A 15,577-nucleotide genomic window follows, 5' to 3' on the forward strand; every position below is an offset into this window, starting at 1 on the left:
ATAGATTTTGCAATAAGTTAATTTTAAATTAATTATATTTTTTATATTCAATTATAATTAATTAGTAGATTTTTAATTAATTAGTCATTTTTAATAGATTAAGTAAATTAATTTAGTATTATTATATATTTAATTCACATAATTAGTGGATTTGCAATAAGTAAATGAAATTAATGACTTAATTTTAATATTTTGCATCATTACTAGGCATTGAATTTAAATTACTTCAATTTTATGTTATGCATGTTAGGAAGTGTCCTAAATTCCTAACTAGTATAGATTCTTTTTTTATAAAGAATATTATATAGAATATTTCTAGGTTGATATATTATTGTAATATTAGACTTCCTTATAGAATAAGGAAGGTTGTTGGAAATATCTTTATAAATATTCTAGGTCATGAGGGGAAAAAGTCATGAAATGGAGATGGGCCTGTAGAGACTATACGAGGTGGATAGAGATGTGAGGAAGAATGGGAGGTACCCGGTGGAGCGAGAGGGCTCGAAGTAAGGTATGAATACAAGAAGTGGGGAAACATGGGATGTTTCAAGAACCCAATAGTTGTATCTGGTTCTGTCCTCTGTAATATTTTTTATTGTATAGTGGAATTATTCTCTCTTATCTGTGGACGTAGGCATGGTTGGCCGAACCACGTTAAAACCTCGTGTACCATATGTGTGTTTGTTTTATCTTTGTGTTCTTGAATTAACATTGTTGGCATCAAAGCTTTCGCTGGCATAACAATGCATACTTCCAGTTGAATAGAATGACCACTACAAGTGGACGTGGAGGTGGTGGAAGTTTAAATTACTTCAAATCTTTCATGTAGCTTCATAATGAGCGTACCCTTACAAAATTCACATTTATTATTGATTTACATGATATAATTAAATTCAATATTACAAATTTATATCATACATATATCAATTTCTTCAACAAAACAACTTTTAAATGTTTATTATACTTTTAATTTCTTCTTTAAGGTTTTTTTTTAATATATTTTCATCATCAATATTTTATGTCAAAATAGTTATCGATATATATGTAAAATTAGTAGTTTCAATACATAATTCAAAACATTTTATCATATACCCCTCTTCCTAAAATTTCTACACTCACATCACCTCTCATTTTAAAATAAAATAGAAGTGTTTGTATTTGTTGTAAAATGATGATAAATGCAATGTAAATAAAAGTTTAATTTTAATAATATATATGATGAGGAGGAAGAAACCAGATAAGAAAATTAAGGTTATGTTTAGTTCCCGGAAAATATTAAGGAAAGAAAAAAAAATGCGAAGAAAAATGATTTTTTCATGTTTGGTTCTCCTATAAAAAAAATATAAAAGAAAATCAAATATAATTAAAACTAATTAAGAACTTATGTATTTTTTAATATTTTAATCTTTATATTGATGAGATAAAAATAAATAAAATAAATTTGAAGTAACAAAAAAAATAATTTATTGATTTTTAATATATTTTTTTATTTTCCTTCTACTTTTCCTTTGTATTATCTTTCTCTTACATTTTTTCTCAAATTTTATGACAACCAAACATAGCCTAAGAAAGTTGAAAAAATGAAAGAAATGGAGAATGATTAAAAAGACAATGAAAAGAATTTCTTTTTTGCTCGAGATAAGTTTGTACAAGAGATGGAGGCCTTTTATAGGCTTCATTGAAGTCCTCCGTTAATGACTCTATTTATTCATATTAATGGATGGCATTGATACCACATTCGCCTTTTATTTACAACAGTTTTATATTATTTTATTTTGACCTTTTTACCACCCTGCTGACGTGTGTTCCCTATTCACAGCGTGTCACATGTAGCTATCGAGGTGGCACCTGAACAAATAACATAACAGAAAAATGCTAAGTTGTATCAACACTTTTATTATTATATTTTTATTTTTTATTTCGTTAGGTGACATGTCCTTTTGTATTTAACAACCAAATAACCACTTTTCTTTTTTAATTGTATTTCATCCAACAAACAAATAATAAAAATAATGATGGGTGTGACCCTAAAGACAATATATTTCAGAAATGTAGAAAATAATGGGATATGAAAATAACATATATATATATATATATATATATTAAATAATACATATATTAATATTATTTTATAAAATAAGTAATATAAAAAATAAAAAATATATTTATGATACATGAAAATACATATCCCACATCTTAACTTAGGATTATTATACTTTATATAGAAATATTGGTAAATATATCTCCAATATTTTTGAAAATTTATTTATATTTCCGATATTTTTTAGAATTTCCTAATATTTCCTCTGATATTTTCACCTCCTATTGTCTTTTTGTTTCATCAACTCGGTCAAAGCATGCTCTAGACCCCTCTTTCCTATTGATCAACTCGATCAAAGTACAAAAATGATTTAATTTTACCATATCAAATAGATTATAATTTTAATATTAAAAATATTTTAATAAATAAATAAATTAGAATTATTTTATTTAAAATTTCATTTAATTGATTACAAAAAAAATGTAAGACCATCATTATAATTATCTTAAGGAAGTCTTTTTTTTTTTTTTTTATATCAATTATACTATAATTAAAGATAAAGAATAAAAACATTAAAAACTATCATAATTTATTTTACATTATTAAATAAATTATAGTTTTAATATAAAATATATTTTTAAATTAGAGATATTATTATCAATTTCATAAATTCAAGTACCATATTTTAATCCTTATCTATCCTATCCTCCGTTGACTTGTATCCTTTCAGGCGATGAGTGAAAGCACAAATGTTCTCCGATATCAAAGACAAGGCGACCTGTGCAATGGGAGGAGCCGTTGGCATGGAGACTTGCCAAAGGAAGAAAGTCCAAAAAAATGTACCTTATTATTAATAATTAATTAATCATCTTCAACTCTGATCGGGTGTGGTCAGACAATTCTATATCTAAAAGGGAATATTAAATTTGATGGTGGCCGGCCGGGTCGGGGAGGGATCTGGAGTCCTCATTCGCGGTGATTGGTCAAAGCTTCCAAACTCTCAAGTAAAAAGGCCGCCTTCATCTTTATATGTTTATCATTTCGTCGTCTACAAGTTTGTAATATTCAACCATCCTTATCTGTCTTTGAATTTTTATATGGACCAGGATCCGATTCCAACGTCGGAGTACGGCGCTGAGCCCCAGACGCCAGGGTGGGAAAAAAATATCCGATTTTCCGAAAATTAATTAATTAATTAAAAAATCGAAAGAGGGAGAGAGAGAAAAAAGGAAAAATGATTCGGGTTCGTTGGTAAATCTATTATTCGTAATTATTTTAAAAAAGGAAAATGGGGATGGTGGCTGGGTCCTATAATTTTGTGGGGATTGTCAATCCCGGTGGGTGTCACGGGCCGTCGCTGTTCCCTACAAATTCCTCGTCAACTCCCGGCCCCAGGGCTTTTTTCTCTTTTGATTGCTTTCGCCGGACACGTCGTGGTGGTGGTGGCAGTGGCCGTGGCCGTCGTGTGACCATGGCGACGTCTCCGGCACCTTCATCGCCGCAGCGGAAGATTCTCAAGACCTCGGATCACCTCCGCCACGTGGATTCAATGTCGGTTAAGCCTTCCGGCGCTGGCAAGGTGTCGCAGTTGAACGCTGTCATACTGGGCGAAGCGCTCGCTTCCGAGGCGCACGATCTCGTCTTTCCCAGTCATGACTTCTCCTCACAAGCTCTCGTCTCCTCTCCCGAAAAGGTCTTCCGAAAGCCCAACTCTTTTTTTTTCTTTTCAATTTCATTTTTATTATGTTTTTGTTTTATTTAATTTTGAATTTTTTTTGGGGGATGATCATCAGTATGAGGAGATGTACAAAAGGTCAGTTGAGGATCCAGCTGGATTTTGGTCCGACATTGCTTCCGATTTCTACTGGAAAAAGAAGTGGAGCCAGCCAGTCTGCTCTGAGAATCTTGACGTCAGGAATGGAAATATCAAGATTGAGGTACTCTAATTTTCAAGTTAATTTATTTTATTTTATTTTATTTTTTTAGTTTTTGTTCTTATAGTATGTAATGTGGGGGGAATTGAATTCTGTGAGCAGTGGTTCAAGGGAGGAAGAACCAACATTTGCTACAACTGCTTGGATCGAAACATTGAAAGTGGAAATGGTGGCAAAGTTGCAATGTACTGGGAAGGAAATGAGCCTGGTTTTGATGCTTCTTTAACGTATGCCCAGCTACTGGACAAAGTGTGTCAGGTAAAGATGGTTTCCTCCAACCAAATTTTCGGGAATTAAAGCGATAAATGAAAATTTACATCGATGTTTGGTTATGTTGTGTGAGATCTGGATTTTGTATGTGTATCTTGTGACAGCTTGCAAATTGCTTGAAAGATATGGGTGTTAGAAAGGGTGATGCTGTAGTGATCTATTTACCCATGTTAATGGAACTCCCAATCGCAATGCTTGCATGTGCTCGCATTGGTGCTGTACACTCGGTATGCCACAACTTTGCTCTGTCTTCCTTTTCTTTGTAAGTGGGCAATGCCTTTTTTGGAAGTGTTTTGCGAATAAATGGCTTTTATTTGCTCTATTATTTCAGGTAGTATTTGCAGGATTTTCCTCAGAGTCTCTTGCTCAGAGAATTGTAGATTGCAAACCAAAAGTCGTGATAACTTCAAATGCTGTTAAAAGAGGTTCTAAGGTTATTTCCCTCAAAGACATAGTTGACGCTGGCCTTGTTGAGTCAGCCAAAAATGGGATCTCTGTAGGTAAGAAAATCAAGTGAATTTCTTATGGCTGACAAATATTAGTCTCCAGTAGTGCCTTTGCTCGCCCTCATGCCTAAAACTGACTTGCCTATACACCTTTGCAGTAAAATCCTGTCTCATGTGATAGACGTAAAATTTTATGCCCCATAATATGATCAATGGTAATTATGGGAATGAGAGAGGGGCCTTTTGGAATCAGGTTATCCATGCCAGGCATGAGAAAGCAAGAGAGGGGTGGGCAACTTAGGAGGTAAAAGAGGGGTATGGGGTTGGGTTGTGGAAAGTGATAAGAAAGGATTGAGATCTTGTGAGATCTAGAATTCCTTTGTGGTGGGTAATGAGTGGAGGGTACTTTTTTGGCGGAAGATACATTGATTTGGTCCGTGATAAAGAGTGGTAAATTTACAGTTAAGTTCTTTTACAATATTTTAGAACCAGACTTGAGTGGGGCTTTTCCAATGAGCTGCATTTGGATTTCTTGGGTTCAGCCCAAAGTTAGTTTTTTTTCTTGTGTGAGAGACAGTGTGGGGTAAAGTTCTAACTTTGGATCAAGTTCAAAGACGAGGTTGGTCAAATTGGTGTTTCTTGTGCCTTGGACATGAATCCATAGATCATTTGTTGCTCCATTATGAAACGACAAGGGTTTTTTTGGGAGCTAATTTTTGTACTTTTGGGGGTGTCTTGGGTGCTTTCTTTGTCAGTTAGAGATACTCTGCTAGGTTGGCATGGTTCTTTTGAGGGCAAAAAGCGCAAGAAGGTTGGCAAGGAAGTCCTTTGTGCTTGTTTTGGACAGTTTGGAAGGCAAAGAACAACATTGCATTTTTTTTGAGTCGCTGTTTTGGCGGCTCTTTTCAATACAATTTTATCTCTTTTATTTATCAAGAAAAAGGAACAACATTGCATTTGATAGCGAGGTTTTTTCTATCCAAAAGCTGAAAAGGGATTTTGTTTCCTTTCTATGGTTTAAGTCTAACTTGTTTTTAGATGATTGTCCACTGACTTTAGTAGGTTTTTTTAATGGTTGGGTGCTTTTTGAGGTTCTTATTTTGTATTCTTTTGTTTGAGCCTTGGTGGTGGAGGGAGGTTTGTTTTCTTGTATACCTTGGGCTGCTTTTCTGATAGCTCTTTTTATTTTAATTTGAGTCTTTATTTATATATAAAAAAATATGATCAGTGGTAATTGTGAGTTATTGTTGTGTAGCATCTGTAAGATGGAACTTCTATTTCATAAGCAGATGGTCTTTTTTAAAATACATATACTGTATGTACCCTTAAGGGGAAAAACTGGGTTAAGGCATTGTAGGCATAGTGGTTCCGCTTCTTTTCTTGAATTAGTAGTTTTCATTCACCTTCTGATATTTTCCAATTTGAATTTTTTTTTAATGTGTTTGATAAGTGGACGTTGCCACATTTTGATATGGAAAAAAATATGGAATACTGAGTTTTTTCTACAACAGGGTTTATAAATATCTAAGTGTGAGCTGAATTGATGTGAACTTGTGTAGAGCACCAAAGATTAGACATTGGATATAGTTGACATAAACCAGATCAATCAGGCCTTAGTTATGGCCTTGGGTTAGCTTTCAACCTGCCTAATTTTCCCATGTTGCGGTCCTCATTACAATCAATGATTATAATACACGAATCCATGTAAAATTTATACCGAACATTGATGTTTTTCTTTTGCCTTTTTCTTTCTCCTAGAATCAAGGACCCTTCCCTCTCTTCTCTCCCCCTAGAATTTTGTGTTCTTTTTTTTTTTATTTCCTGATCGTCTGTTTTCTGAGCAGATGCATGCTTAACCTATGAAAATCAATCTGCGATGAAGAGGGAAACTACTAAATGGCAGGAAGGAAGAGACATTTGGTGGCAGGTTAGTAGAAAAATCACCTACTATAGGCTGTATGTTATTGTGGAAGACAAAACTCTTCTATTTGTAATGTTCATGATATGACCATATTTTGGCATTACTAATACCACTGTGTAGCCACAAGTATAGAAATGGCAATTGATAATCTTGAATTGAAGGAAGTGCCGTTAATAAAGAGCAATAGTATTTTGAGGAATTGATGATTAACAACTGTCTTCCAGGATGTTGTTCCTAAATATCCAACTACTTGTGATGTGGAGTGGGTTGATGCAGAAGATCCACTTTTTCTGCTCTATACAAGTGGGAGCACGGGAAAGCCCAAGGTATCTGATATCATTAGATCAGATGAAAATTTTCCATCTATAGTTCTTTTTTATGGTCTAATATAAATTTTTAAAAGGGTGTTCTGCACACAACTGGAGGATATATGATATATACTGCGACAACATTCAAATATGCATTTGACTACAAGCCGTCTGATGTATACTGGTATTATTGAAAATTTAATCTATTCTTTTAGAGCTTTATTAATGGGAATCAGATCAATAATTTATCATGAGCTAACATATCTTTTCCCTGATTTTAGGTGTACAGCTGACTGTGGTTGGATTACAGGACACAGCTATGTTACTTATGGACCTATGCTTAATGGGGCGACTGTTATTGTTTTTGAAGGGGTAATGAATATAGCACTTGTGAAATAGTTTGATCACTCAAATTTCCATTGAGTAACAAATAATGAATCGAACATGATACATCGTTACAAGTGCATTAAGATCAACCAAAAAAAAAATTCAATTCTAGGATTTGGAAACCTTGGAAAGGATCAAAGTTGATATCTGAATGCATGTATAAAAGCTTAGATGTAAAGGATATAATTTGATATAATAATTGTGAACTTAGCATGTCTAAGAAAGTATTAAATTCTTTAATCTTCTGGTAATCATTCCATATCCATTTTATTTTGTCATAATTTATGAGGATTAAATGATATCACTTAAGACTAAATTTTAATGTAATCTACTGAAGAAGCAGAAATTTATATGGTAGCTCAGTTGAAGATAGTTGGTATCTGGAAGATGTGACTACTAAAGAACAAGGCCAGATGTTGAAACTGGCACCCTGAGATGGCCAAGGGATTGGTGTGTTTTATGATGTCATGTTGACGTCCCAACACCTCAGAATTCCCTGCTTTCCACCCCCAATTTTTTGAGGAAAAGAGAATTTCTATATGGAATTATACAATGAAAAAGAGATAATTCCTTGGAAGCTTCTTTATAATTCATTTATTTTATTTCTAAATATTTCTAGAGATTTTAGCAAGTTATGGGGTATAAAGTAGAAGGCATCAGCACACCGCAATGTTGTTCTGTACCTGCATGAATTCTCAAGTATAAGTAGGTGATAAGTTATCGTAGTTGCCTGTATTCCAAGTACATTTTATTTCAATCTACTTGGATGTCTAATGATGCAACTTTATATCATGTATAACTTGCAGGCTCCAAATTATCCAGATTCTGGACGTTGTTGGGACATTGTAGACAAATACAAGGTGACGATATTCTATACTGCCCCCACTTTGGTGCGCTCCCTCATGCGTGATGGTGATGAGGCAAGATATATCTCTAGACCTTATATGGAAAATTGTGGTTGAAATCATTCATGCAGATTAGCTAGTCAAGTTCACAACTCAATAATGCCTTACCCAACCATTTGGAGTTAGTTACAGAAATCCTATTTTGCTTGTTAGCTGTCTCTAGGTCCATGGTTTCTTTGTAGCCATGCCATTTCTCGGTACCTTTACGACGGTGTTTCTCATGTTCTTTTTCCTTGCACCCCTGTTATGTTTATCCTATTATAAGGTGGCTCTTGCATTGTTTTTATAATTTACCATCTGAGTAAATTATTCATGAAAAGGCATTTTTAGCTGCTTATATCAGTTATTGTTGATGATGCAGTATGTCACTCGTTATTCACGCAAATCTTTACGGGTTCTTGGAAGTGTAGGTGAGCCGATCAATCCAAGCGCATGGAGGTACTTAGCTCTATTTTACATTGTATAAAAATCTTTGTTTTCAAATTCAATGGTGTACTTAATAGATTCCTCTACCTTACAGGTGGTTTTTCAATGTTGTTGGAGACTCAAGGTGTCCTATATCTGACACTTGGTGGCAAACAGAGACGGGTGGCTTCATGGTTGTTTTATTTCCATCCTTTATTTTTCTTCTACCATGATCAGAGTCATTTAATTTATATTTTCTAGGTCAAGATATTTGTTCAATAGGAACATTTATGCCGATTTTGTTTTATTTATGTTTTTAAAATTTGTAAATCTGTTATTCATGGTGGATGTTTGTTGCCTTTCAGATTACTCCTTTACCAGGTGCCTGGCCCCAGAAACCAGGTTCTGCTACTTTTCCTTTCTTTGGTGTTCAGGTATTTGCTTCACTTGACTCATCTTCAATATCTTCATTGGTGTTCATTTTTTTGATATTATTATTATCCATCTTCCTCTTTGGTGTAAATGCAGCCTGTTATAGTGGATGAGAAGGGCATTGAGATTGAAGGTGAGTGTAATGGGTATCTGTGTGTGAAAAGCTCATGGCCTGGGGCATTCAGAACTCTTTATGGTGATCATGATAGATATGAAACAACCTACTTCAAGGCATTTCCTGGCTATTACTTTAGTGGTGATGGCTGCAGCAGGTAAATTATGATTAGGATCACATTTGTCATTCTATATCTGTCTGCTTGCCTTTTAACTTCCTGAATTACTCTTTTGATTTTAAATTTCTTAGTTTTTAAGCTTGGTGGTATCTCTAACTTGTGAGTTATGTTTCCTCCTAAGAAATGATGCCTTAAATGCTAAATGAGTGATTGTTTTTCTTGTGTTGGTCAAATCTTTGTTTTAGGGACAAGGATGGATATTACTGGCTGACTGGAAGAGTAGATGATGTCATCAATGTCAGGTATGTGGGATTTCAAACATTGTTTATGTGAGATATGCGTTTTTAACAAATTTAATGCGAAGGATATGTGCCCATTGAATCATGAAGTTGTAGGTTTCTTAGTTTTCTGATATTAAAAGTCATTTTAAAAAAAAAAAAATGGATTTGTTTAACATTATATTAATACATGCAGTGGACATCGAATTGGCACAGCAGAGGTGGAATCTGCACTTGTCTCGCATCCGAAATGTGCTGAAGCTGCTGTAGTTGGTGTTGAGCATGAGGTAACTTTTCATTTGTCAATGTCACAATTAAAATGTCTGTAACAGATGCCCTGTACACACTTCGTCTCAATTATCTAATTTATCTTTCACTTCTTGTTGATTGTTAGGTAAAAGGGCAGGGCATATATGCATTTGTTACTCTAGTAGAGGGTGTTCCTTACAGTGAAGAACTTCGGAAAAGCCTTATCATGACTGTGCGAAGCCAGGTTTGTAACTACCCTAAATGCTTCTAATACGGAAACAAGCTTTTAATTTTCAGACAAACTATGTAGTTGGCTTTTTGAAAGAGGAGATTGATAACTTCATACCATATGATGCCATCTGTATGGTGGAAATTTTGATGCTTCAAAATGCAACAATACGATATATAAGCAAGATGAAAGAATCTATGCTTCAGGGTGTATCCTGTATCTTCAGTAGTCCAACGATTACACATAAAATTGTAAATGTGTTTTATGATAGAAATCAATAAGAAACATGGAACAAGTCCAAGGGAAAGGCCTTAGTTAGACTTTAAGGTTTTTCTCTTTCTTATTCTTGAATTACTTTCTTTTACCCCTGCAATATCCCTAATTTCTCCTTCCCTCTTGAATGCTTAAAAAATTGAAGCCAATTCTGTTATTATATAATTGTAGTTAACCATTTTAAAGTTGTCCTACATTAATTTTAGTCTTAAAGCCAAAGTTTTGCCTTGAAGGTGCATGCATTTGGGGAACTAAACAATTTACAAAACCATGAGTTCCAAAATTATTTCTAGTATTCAAGGTGCTACTTCAAGTGTGTTCGGTGGCAAATTCTGCTACTATTATAGTATGAGGTCATGACAAGACATAACAACCAGACTGATGATACAGTGAAGCCAGTTGAAAGGTATAAAGAGAAACAACCAATTAAAGTAGTAGGCTCAAACCATCAGCTTGAACAATCCCCCATTGGACCATGTTATGGTAAAGAATGAAGTCTATAGTTTATAATGTTTAGTGGTTTCTTAACCTTTGTATAGCATAGTAAAAAGGTGGCTATGCACCCAGGATCTGTTATCTATTAGCCTTATGTATTTTGCTAACCTGATTGCATACTATACCCTACTAATGTAGCTTAAGTAGAACATTGCTGGCTATGCCAAAAGGCAACAGAAGAGGAGGATTGTTGACCTAATAATGTCTTCCATACTTTCATTTTTTGTCAAGGGGGACCATGCTCTATGGTTATTGGAGGTACCGATTTAATGGTTATTGATTGGGCTACTAGTTTAAGCCCATTGTCACAGGAGCTCATTGAGAAGCTCTTATCCTGGTAACAAAGAATCATTCAAATCCCCACCAAGTAACACACAATGATAAGTCTGCTCCAATTAGTCTTCCTTGTTTAGTTATCCTGTTATTTGTGAGGACTTTGGGGAATCAATATTTTGTGATGCCTTAAAAGATAGTTAACTTTTGCTTGTTTGACCTATGAAAATACTTCCACTCTTATGCACAATGGGCATAAAGAAAGTTCTATGTCCGATGAATGACTGTCCCCCATCTATGCAACTAGAGAAGAAATAATTAAAAGGCCATATGTGAATTTGAAAGAGAACAATTATCGACTCTTAAGTGTGGGTTAATCGAGAGGAAAGAACTAGGAACATCTGGCAGAAGTAAAAAGCATCCTTGTTAATGTTTCTAACTTATTGCCGGAAGATTTACCGAACGAGATTCCCTCACATGGCATGATATATGATGAAGTTCTGTTCATTTGATTTCTTATGTGATCTCAACAGATTTACCAGCCTACCCAAAATATAATGGAGTATACAAAATTGAGAAGATAGTTTGATGGAATCCTTGCTGAAGACCGTTTTCAATGAAGCTCAAGTTCTTTGGAGTTCTTACTTTACCAACTCCTAAGAAGAATGGATTACAGGGAAGAAAAGTGATTTTGGGAAGGATTCCTTGGAATTCCAATAGAACTTTGTAAATCATACAAACTTAAGGTTGAGATTCTTCAGGATTAGGGGAATTTATAGGGATAAGCCCCTAAAGATTTATTTATGAAATGGAAGACAAGGGAACAAAAAAATCCTGAGTTGACCTGATCAAAATTATTTTGGTAATTTTGCAAATTTGGTTGCTTAGAGTTGAAGTTAGTAGTAGTTGATTTTCCTTACAAGAATCTGGGAAGCATTGTTTGTGAGAACTATCTTATCATAAAAAGTTCATATGCTTTTAAAAGAAACTTTCTATAATCTATATTCTAAAAGTATGCATTTTCCTAAAGTTATTATTATTTTTATAATTATTTTAGGCAAATCGATGAAGTAAAAGGAAGAGAGAACAATAAAAAACAATCTCCCTCTCCTTACTTTAAGTTCAGCAAATTAATGAAGCAAAAGGAAGAGAGAATAAAAAAAAACAACCTCCCTCTCCTTACTTTAAATTCAACCCCCTACGAAATCTATCATGCTCATAGGCCTAGCATCCATGTTTGCTCTAGCCCAATCCAAAAAGATACACATAAAGGAGGATTTCATTGCTTGATTTGATTGTTTTGCATCTTCAAAGGACCTCCTATTTCTTACCTTCCATAATGTCCTAAACAGGCATAAAGGAGTCATCCTCCTAGCTTTCTTCCACCTTTTCCCCTCAAAAGAACCTTATCAACTCAAAAGAGTTCCTCTTACTCAAAAGGGCATCATCACCCATACCACTCCAAACTAGAAAAAACCAGTTGCTATAGGATTCTTGCTTTGGGACAATGAAGGAGCATGTGATCAGTCGACTCTTCTTACCTTTTACACTTGTAACATCTGGTCTGAATACTCCATCCCCTCCCCCCAAACAGCTTCCTAAACAAAGAAACTCACATTCGTTGGAACCCATGGTTCCAAACTGTACTTGCAAGAAAAGGCACAGTTCTTGCGTAGGCTAGGAAGCTTAGAAAGAATTGATAGAGAAATTGTCACCCTTGGTTTCGTTCCAACCCAATCTATCCTCCACTTCCACTATTGGTTTCCTTAAGTTGTTTTTATTTGGTTATTTTATTTTTTAATTCCATCATTCAGAAGGTTTATGAGATCTAAAAGGAAAATTAGGGTCCTAATATGCTATTATTATGTTAGCTAGGTTTTTTTCTTGACCCCTCTTGGGTGTATGATGATTATGAGGTTTGGCATAGCATCTCAAATATTTTTATGGCTCAGGACTGGGCTCAGATTATTTAACACTCAATAGAATTGGCTAAAATATGCTTAAAGCCTATAGCTTTCAATCCCATAACTCAATTCCTAACTCATTATGGATAACATTAATTTATGGAAGGGCTAACAATCTCCTTTAAGGATCCTGACAATAGCAAACATTCCTTAGGTTTTTTGATTTGTCATTTACCTCCTTTCTTAATATTTGTTTCTGTACTGATTTTTTATTTTATTTTTGTTCATAGACTGGTTTCTTTAACAATGTTAATGCTATTTTTCACATAACCAAAATATCCTCAATCATGTTGAACTCATCTAAGATTTCAGTCAAACTCTAAATGGTTTCCTCCACCTTGCTAGAGTTGCTTAAGACTAAATGTCCCCTTGTTGCTTCCACTTCAAAGCTCTTCATCACTAAATTATAAATTTTAGCTCTCAACTTAAAAGAAAAAAATTTAAAAACAAAAACAAAACAATGATGGTGTTCATGCCATGAAAGCCATAGTGCTGATGTTTTTTGATGTCATAAATGGAGGTCCTGCACAGTAAAAAAACCCAGTGGTGTGCAATGTGGAGGCTGTTGGACTCTATTGACTCTATTGTTGTGGAAAGAACATATGATGATAAGGAAAAATGGTCACATGAAGGATGCTAGTTACATCGTGATTGGGGTACTGGTTGCTGCTGATGATGGTGCACAAGAGAAAAAGATGGGAGGCAAAGGTGGTTATTTTGGTTGTACATGGCATCTGGTTCAATATTGTGACATCAAAGAGCAGAAAGATTTTGGATTCCGGAAGTGCAGAAGGGGAATGAGGATTAGGGGTTTTTGTAGGACTAGGGTTTTCTTCACCATCATAAACCCACTGCAGCGATGTAGATATTCTACTTTATGCCCATGGAAGGACAGAGTGGTGATGATGAAAGGTCTGACTTGATAACCTTTGATATAACTGGTTTGTTTTGTTAGGATTTTGGGAGGCAATTTGTTACATTAGGAGAGGGAGGTGACATCAGCATATATTAACTAATTTCAAAGGTGATTTTAGGATTCACTATAATGTTAATGCTAGCAACTTCCATCCTAATTTTTAATGGTGGTTGATGGAAGGGGCATTTCCATTAGTTGTCAGTGAACCTCAGTAGAGGTGTTATTATAATGGTTTTTGTAATTTATCCATCATAATTAGTTCTAAGACTATTGTATCATAAATACCTTAGTAGATGTTAATAGTTCAGTCTATTGGTGAATATATATCCCCTGCAAGTATTGAATGTATCAATCAGAAAACCTATGAAGTGGATGCCTTCCTGGATTTTATGATCAACTCTCCCCCTATTTCAAGGGAATATTGCACATATCCTGAATCCTACCTTCTGATGGAGGACCCTACATGAGTCCCACACACAAAATTTCACTACAGAACACATTGTGGCTTAATCACATTATTGCTAATTAAAACTTGATGTTCTCTCATCTAGTAATATTTTGACAGAAAATCTCCTTTAATTTTGACCACTGCATCTGGCTTCTCTCCATCATTATCATGCTAGACTTGCATTTGTTGGACTGCATCAGTCTGAAAGATATGCTGTTACACAGCTTAAATTGTATGCCCAAAATGTTTGAAAAGGAGAGATGAGTGGTTTATCTAGATTGGATATATGATAATGAAAACACCAAAAAAAAGGAAAAAAAAAAAAAGTGGGATGAGCTTTACCCTAGCTAAAGCCCATCCAGCTGTGGCCTAGGTTTGTTGATCCGAGGCTTGTCTCAGGACCCTTATGATTAAGCGCCCTGTCCATTGACAGTGCAACTATACGATGTTTTCTATAAATTATTACATGCAAATGCATGAATTCATCCTTTATCTACTCTGAAGCTTTAGAACTGGTTCACATTTCAGATAGGAGCATTTGCTGCACCTGACAAAATCCATTGGGCCCCTGGCCTTCCAAAAACAAGGAGTGGAAAGATAATGAGGAGGATTCTGAGGAAGATTGCTTCCAGGCAGTTAAATGAACTTGGTGACACTAGTACACTAGCAGATCCGAATGTGGTTGATGAGCTTATTAAACTTGCTGATTCATAAATCTCCAAGCTTCTGAAGTGCAGCAAATCAACCAGTGGAAGAACAAGTTTGATCTCAGGCTGTCAGCAAAATTGGTGAGCTTGGAAAGTGGACAAGAGAATCACTTCATATCTTTTGCCTTATATTTTTTAGCTGCTTCTCAATCTTGATTACCACTCTCGTTGTCAAGAAAATTATGCAAGCAGGATTTCTTTCCCCAAACGGCATAGTATGTGCACTTCACTATCAAAATGTTATTTATGATCTCAGGGACTGTTGAAACTAGATTTTGCTGTGGAAATAATGGAAATGAGGAGCCTATACAAATATATATATATTGGAATGGGGATACCAAGTACAATTTCATTGTGGAATTAATCAAATCATTTGTTCGGCTATCATTTGTTCTAGCTCACGATGATGCTCAACTGTTTTTCAGTGTTTGTTTCATAGGGTGTTAGTTTTATCTCTATGTAT

General features: G+C 34.7%; 1 protein-coding gene across 1 annotated transcript; it reads left to right on the plus strand.

The window, feature by feature from the left end:
* Positions 1-2,867: 2,867 nt before the first annotated feature.
* Positions 2,868-15,501, plus strand: LOC117929804 (acetyl-coenzyme A synthetase, chloroplastic/glyoxysomal-like). Its single transcript, XM_034850218.1, has 19 exons — positions 2,868-3,045; positions 3,148-3,734; positions 3,835-3,978; positions 4,078-4,233; positions 4,350-4,472; positions 4,577-4,745; positions 6,536-6,618; positions 6,837-6,938; positions 7,016-7,104; positions 7,202-7,292; positions 8,114-8,227; positions 8,574-8,650; positions 8,733-8,811; positions 8,983-9,051; positions 9,146-9,321; positions 9,528-9,584; positions 9,757-9,847; positions 9,955-10,053; positions 14,936-15,501. Exons 2-19 carry the CDS (start codon positions 3,330-3,332, stop codon positions 15,119-15,121), a joined length of 2,310 nt encoding a protein of 769 aa, XP_034706109.1. The 5' UTR covers positions 2,868-3,045; positions 3,148-3,329; the 3' UTR covers positions 15,122-15,501.
* The last annotated feature ends 76 nt before the right edge of the window (positions 15,502-15,577 follow it).

This window comes from Vitis riparia, chromosome 14 (genome assembly GCF_004353265.1).
Source record: "Vitis riparia cultivar Riparia Gloire de Montpellier isolate 1030 chromosome 14, EGFV_Vit.rip_1.0, whole genome shotgun sequence".
Lineage (NCBI taxonomy): Eukaryota > Viridiplantae > Streptophyta > Magnoliopsida > Vitales > Vitaceae > Vitis > Vitis riparia.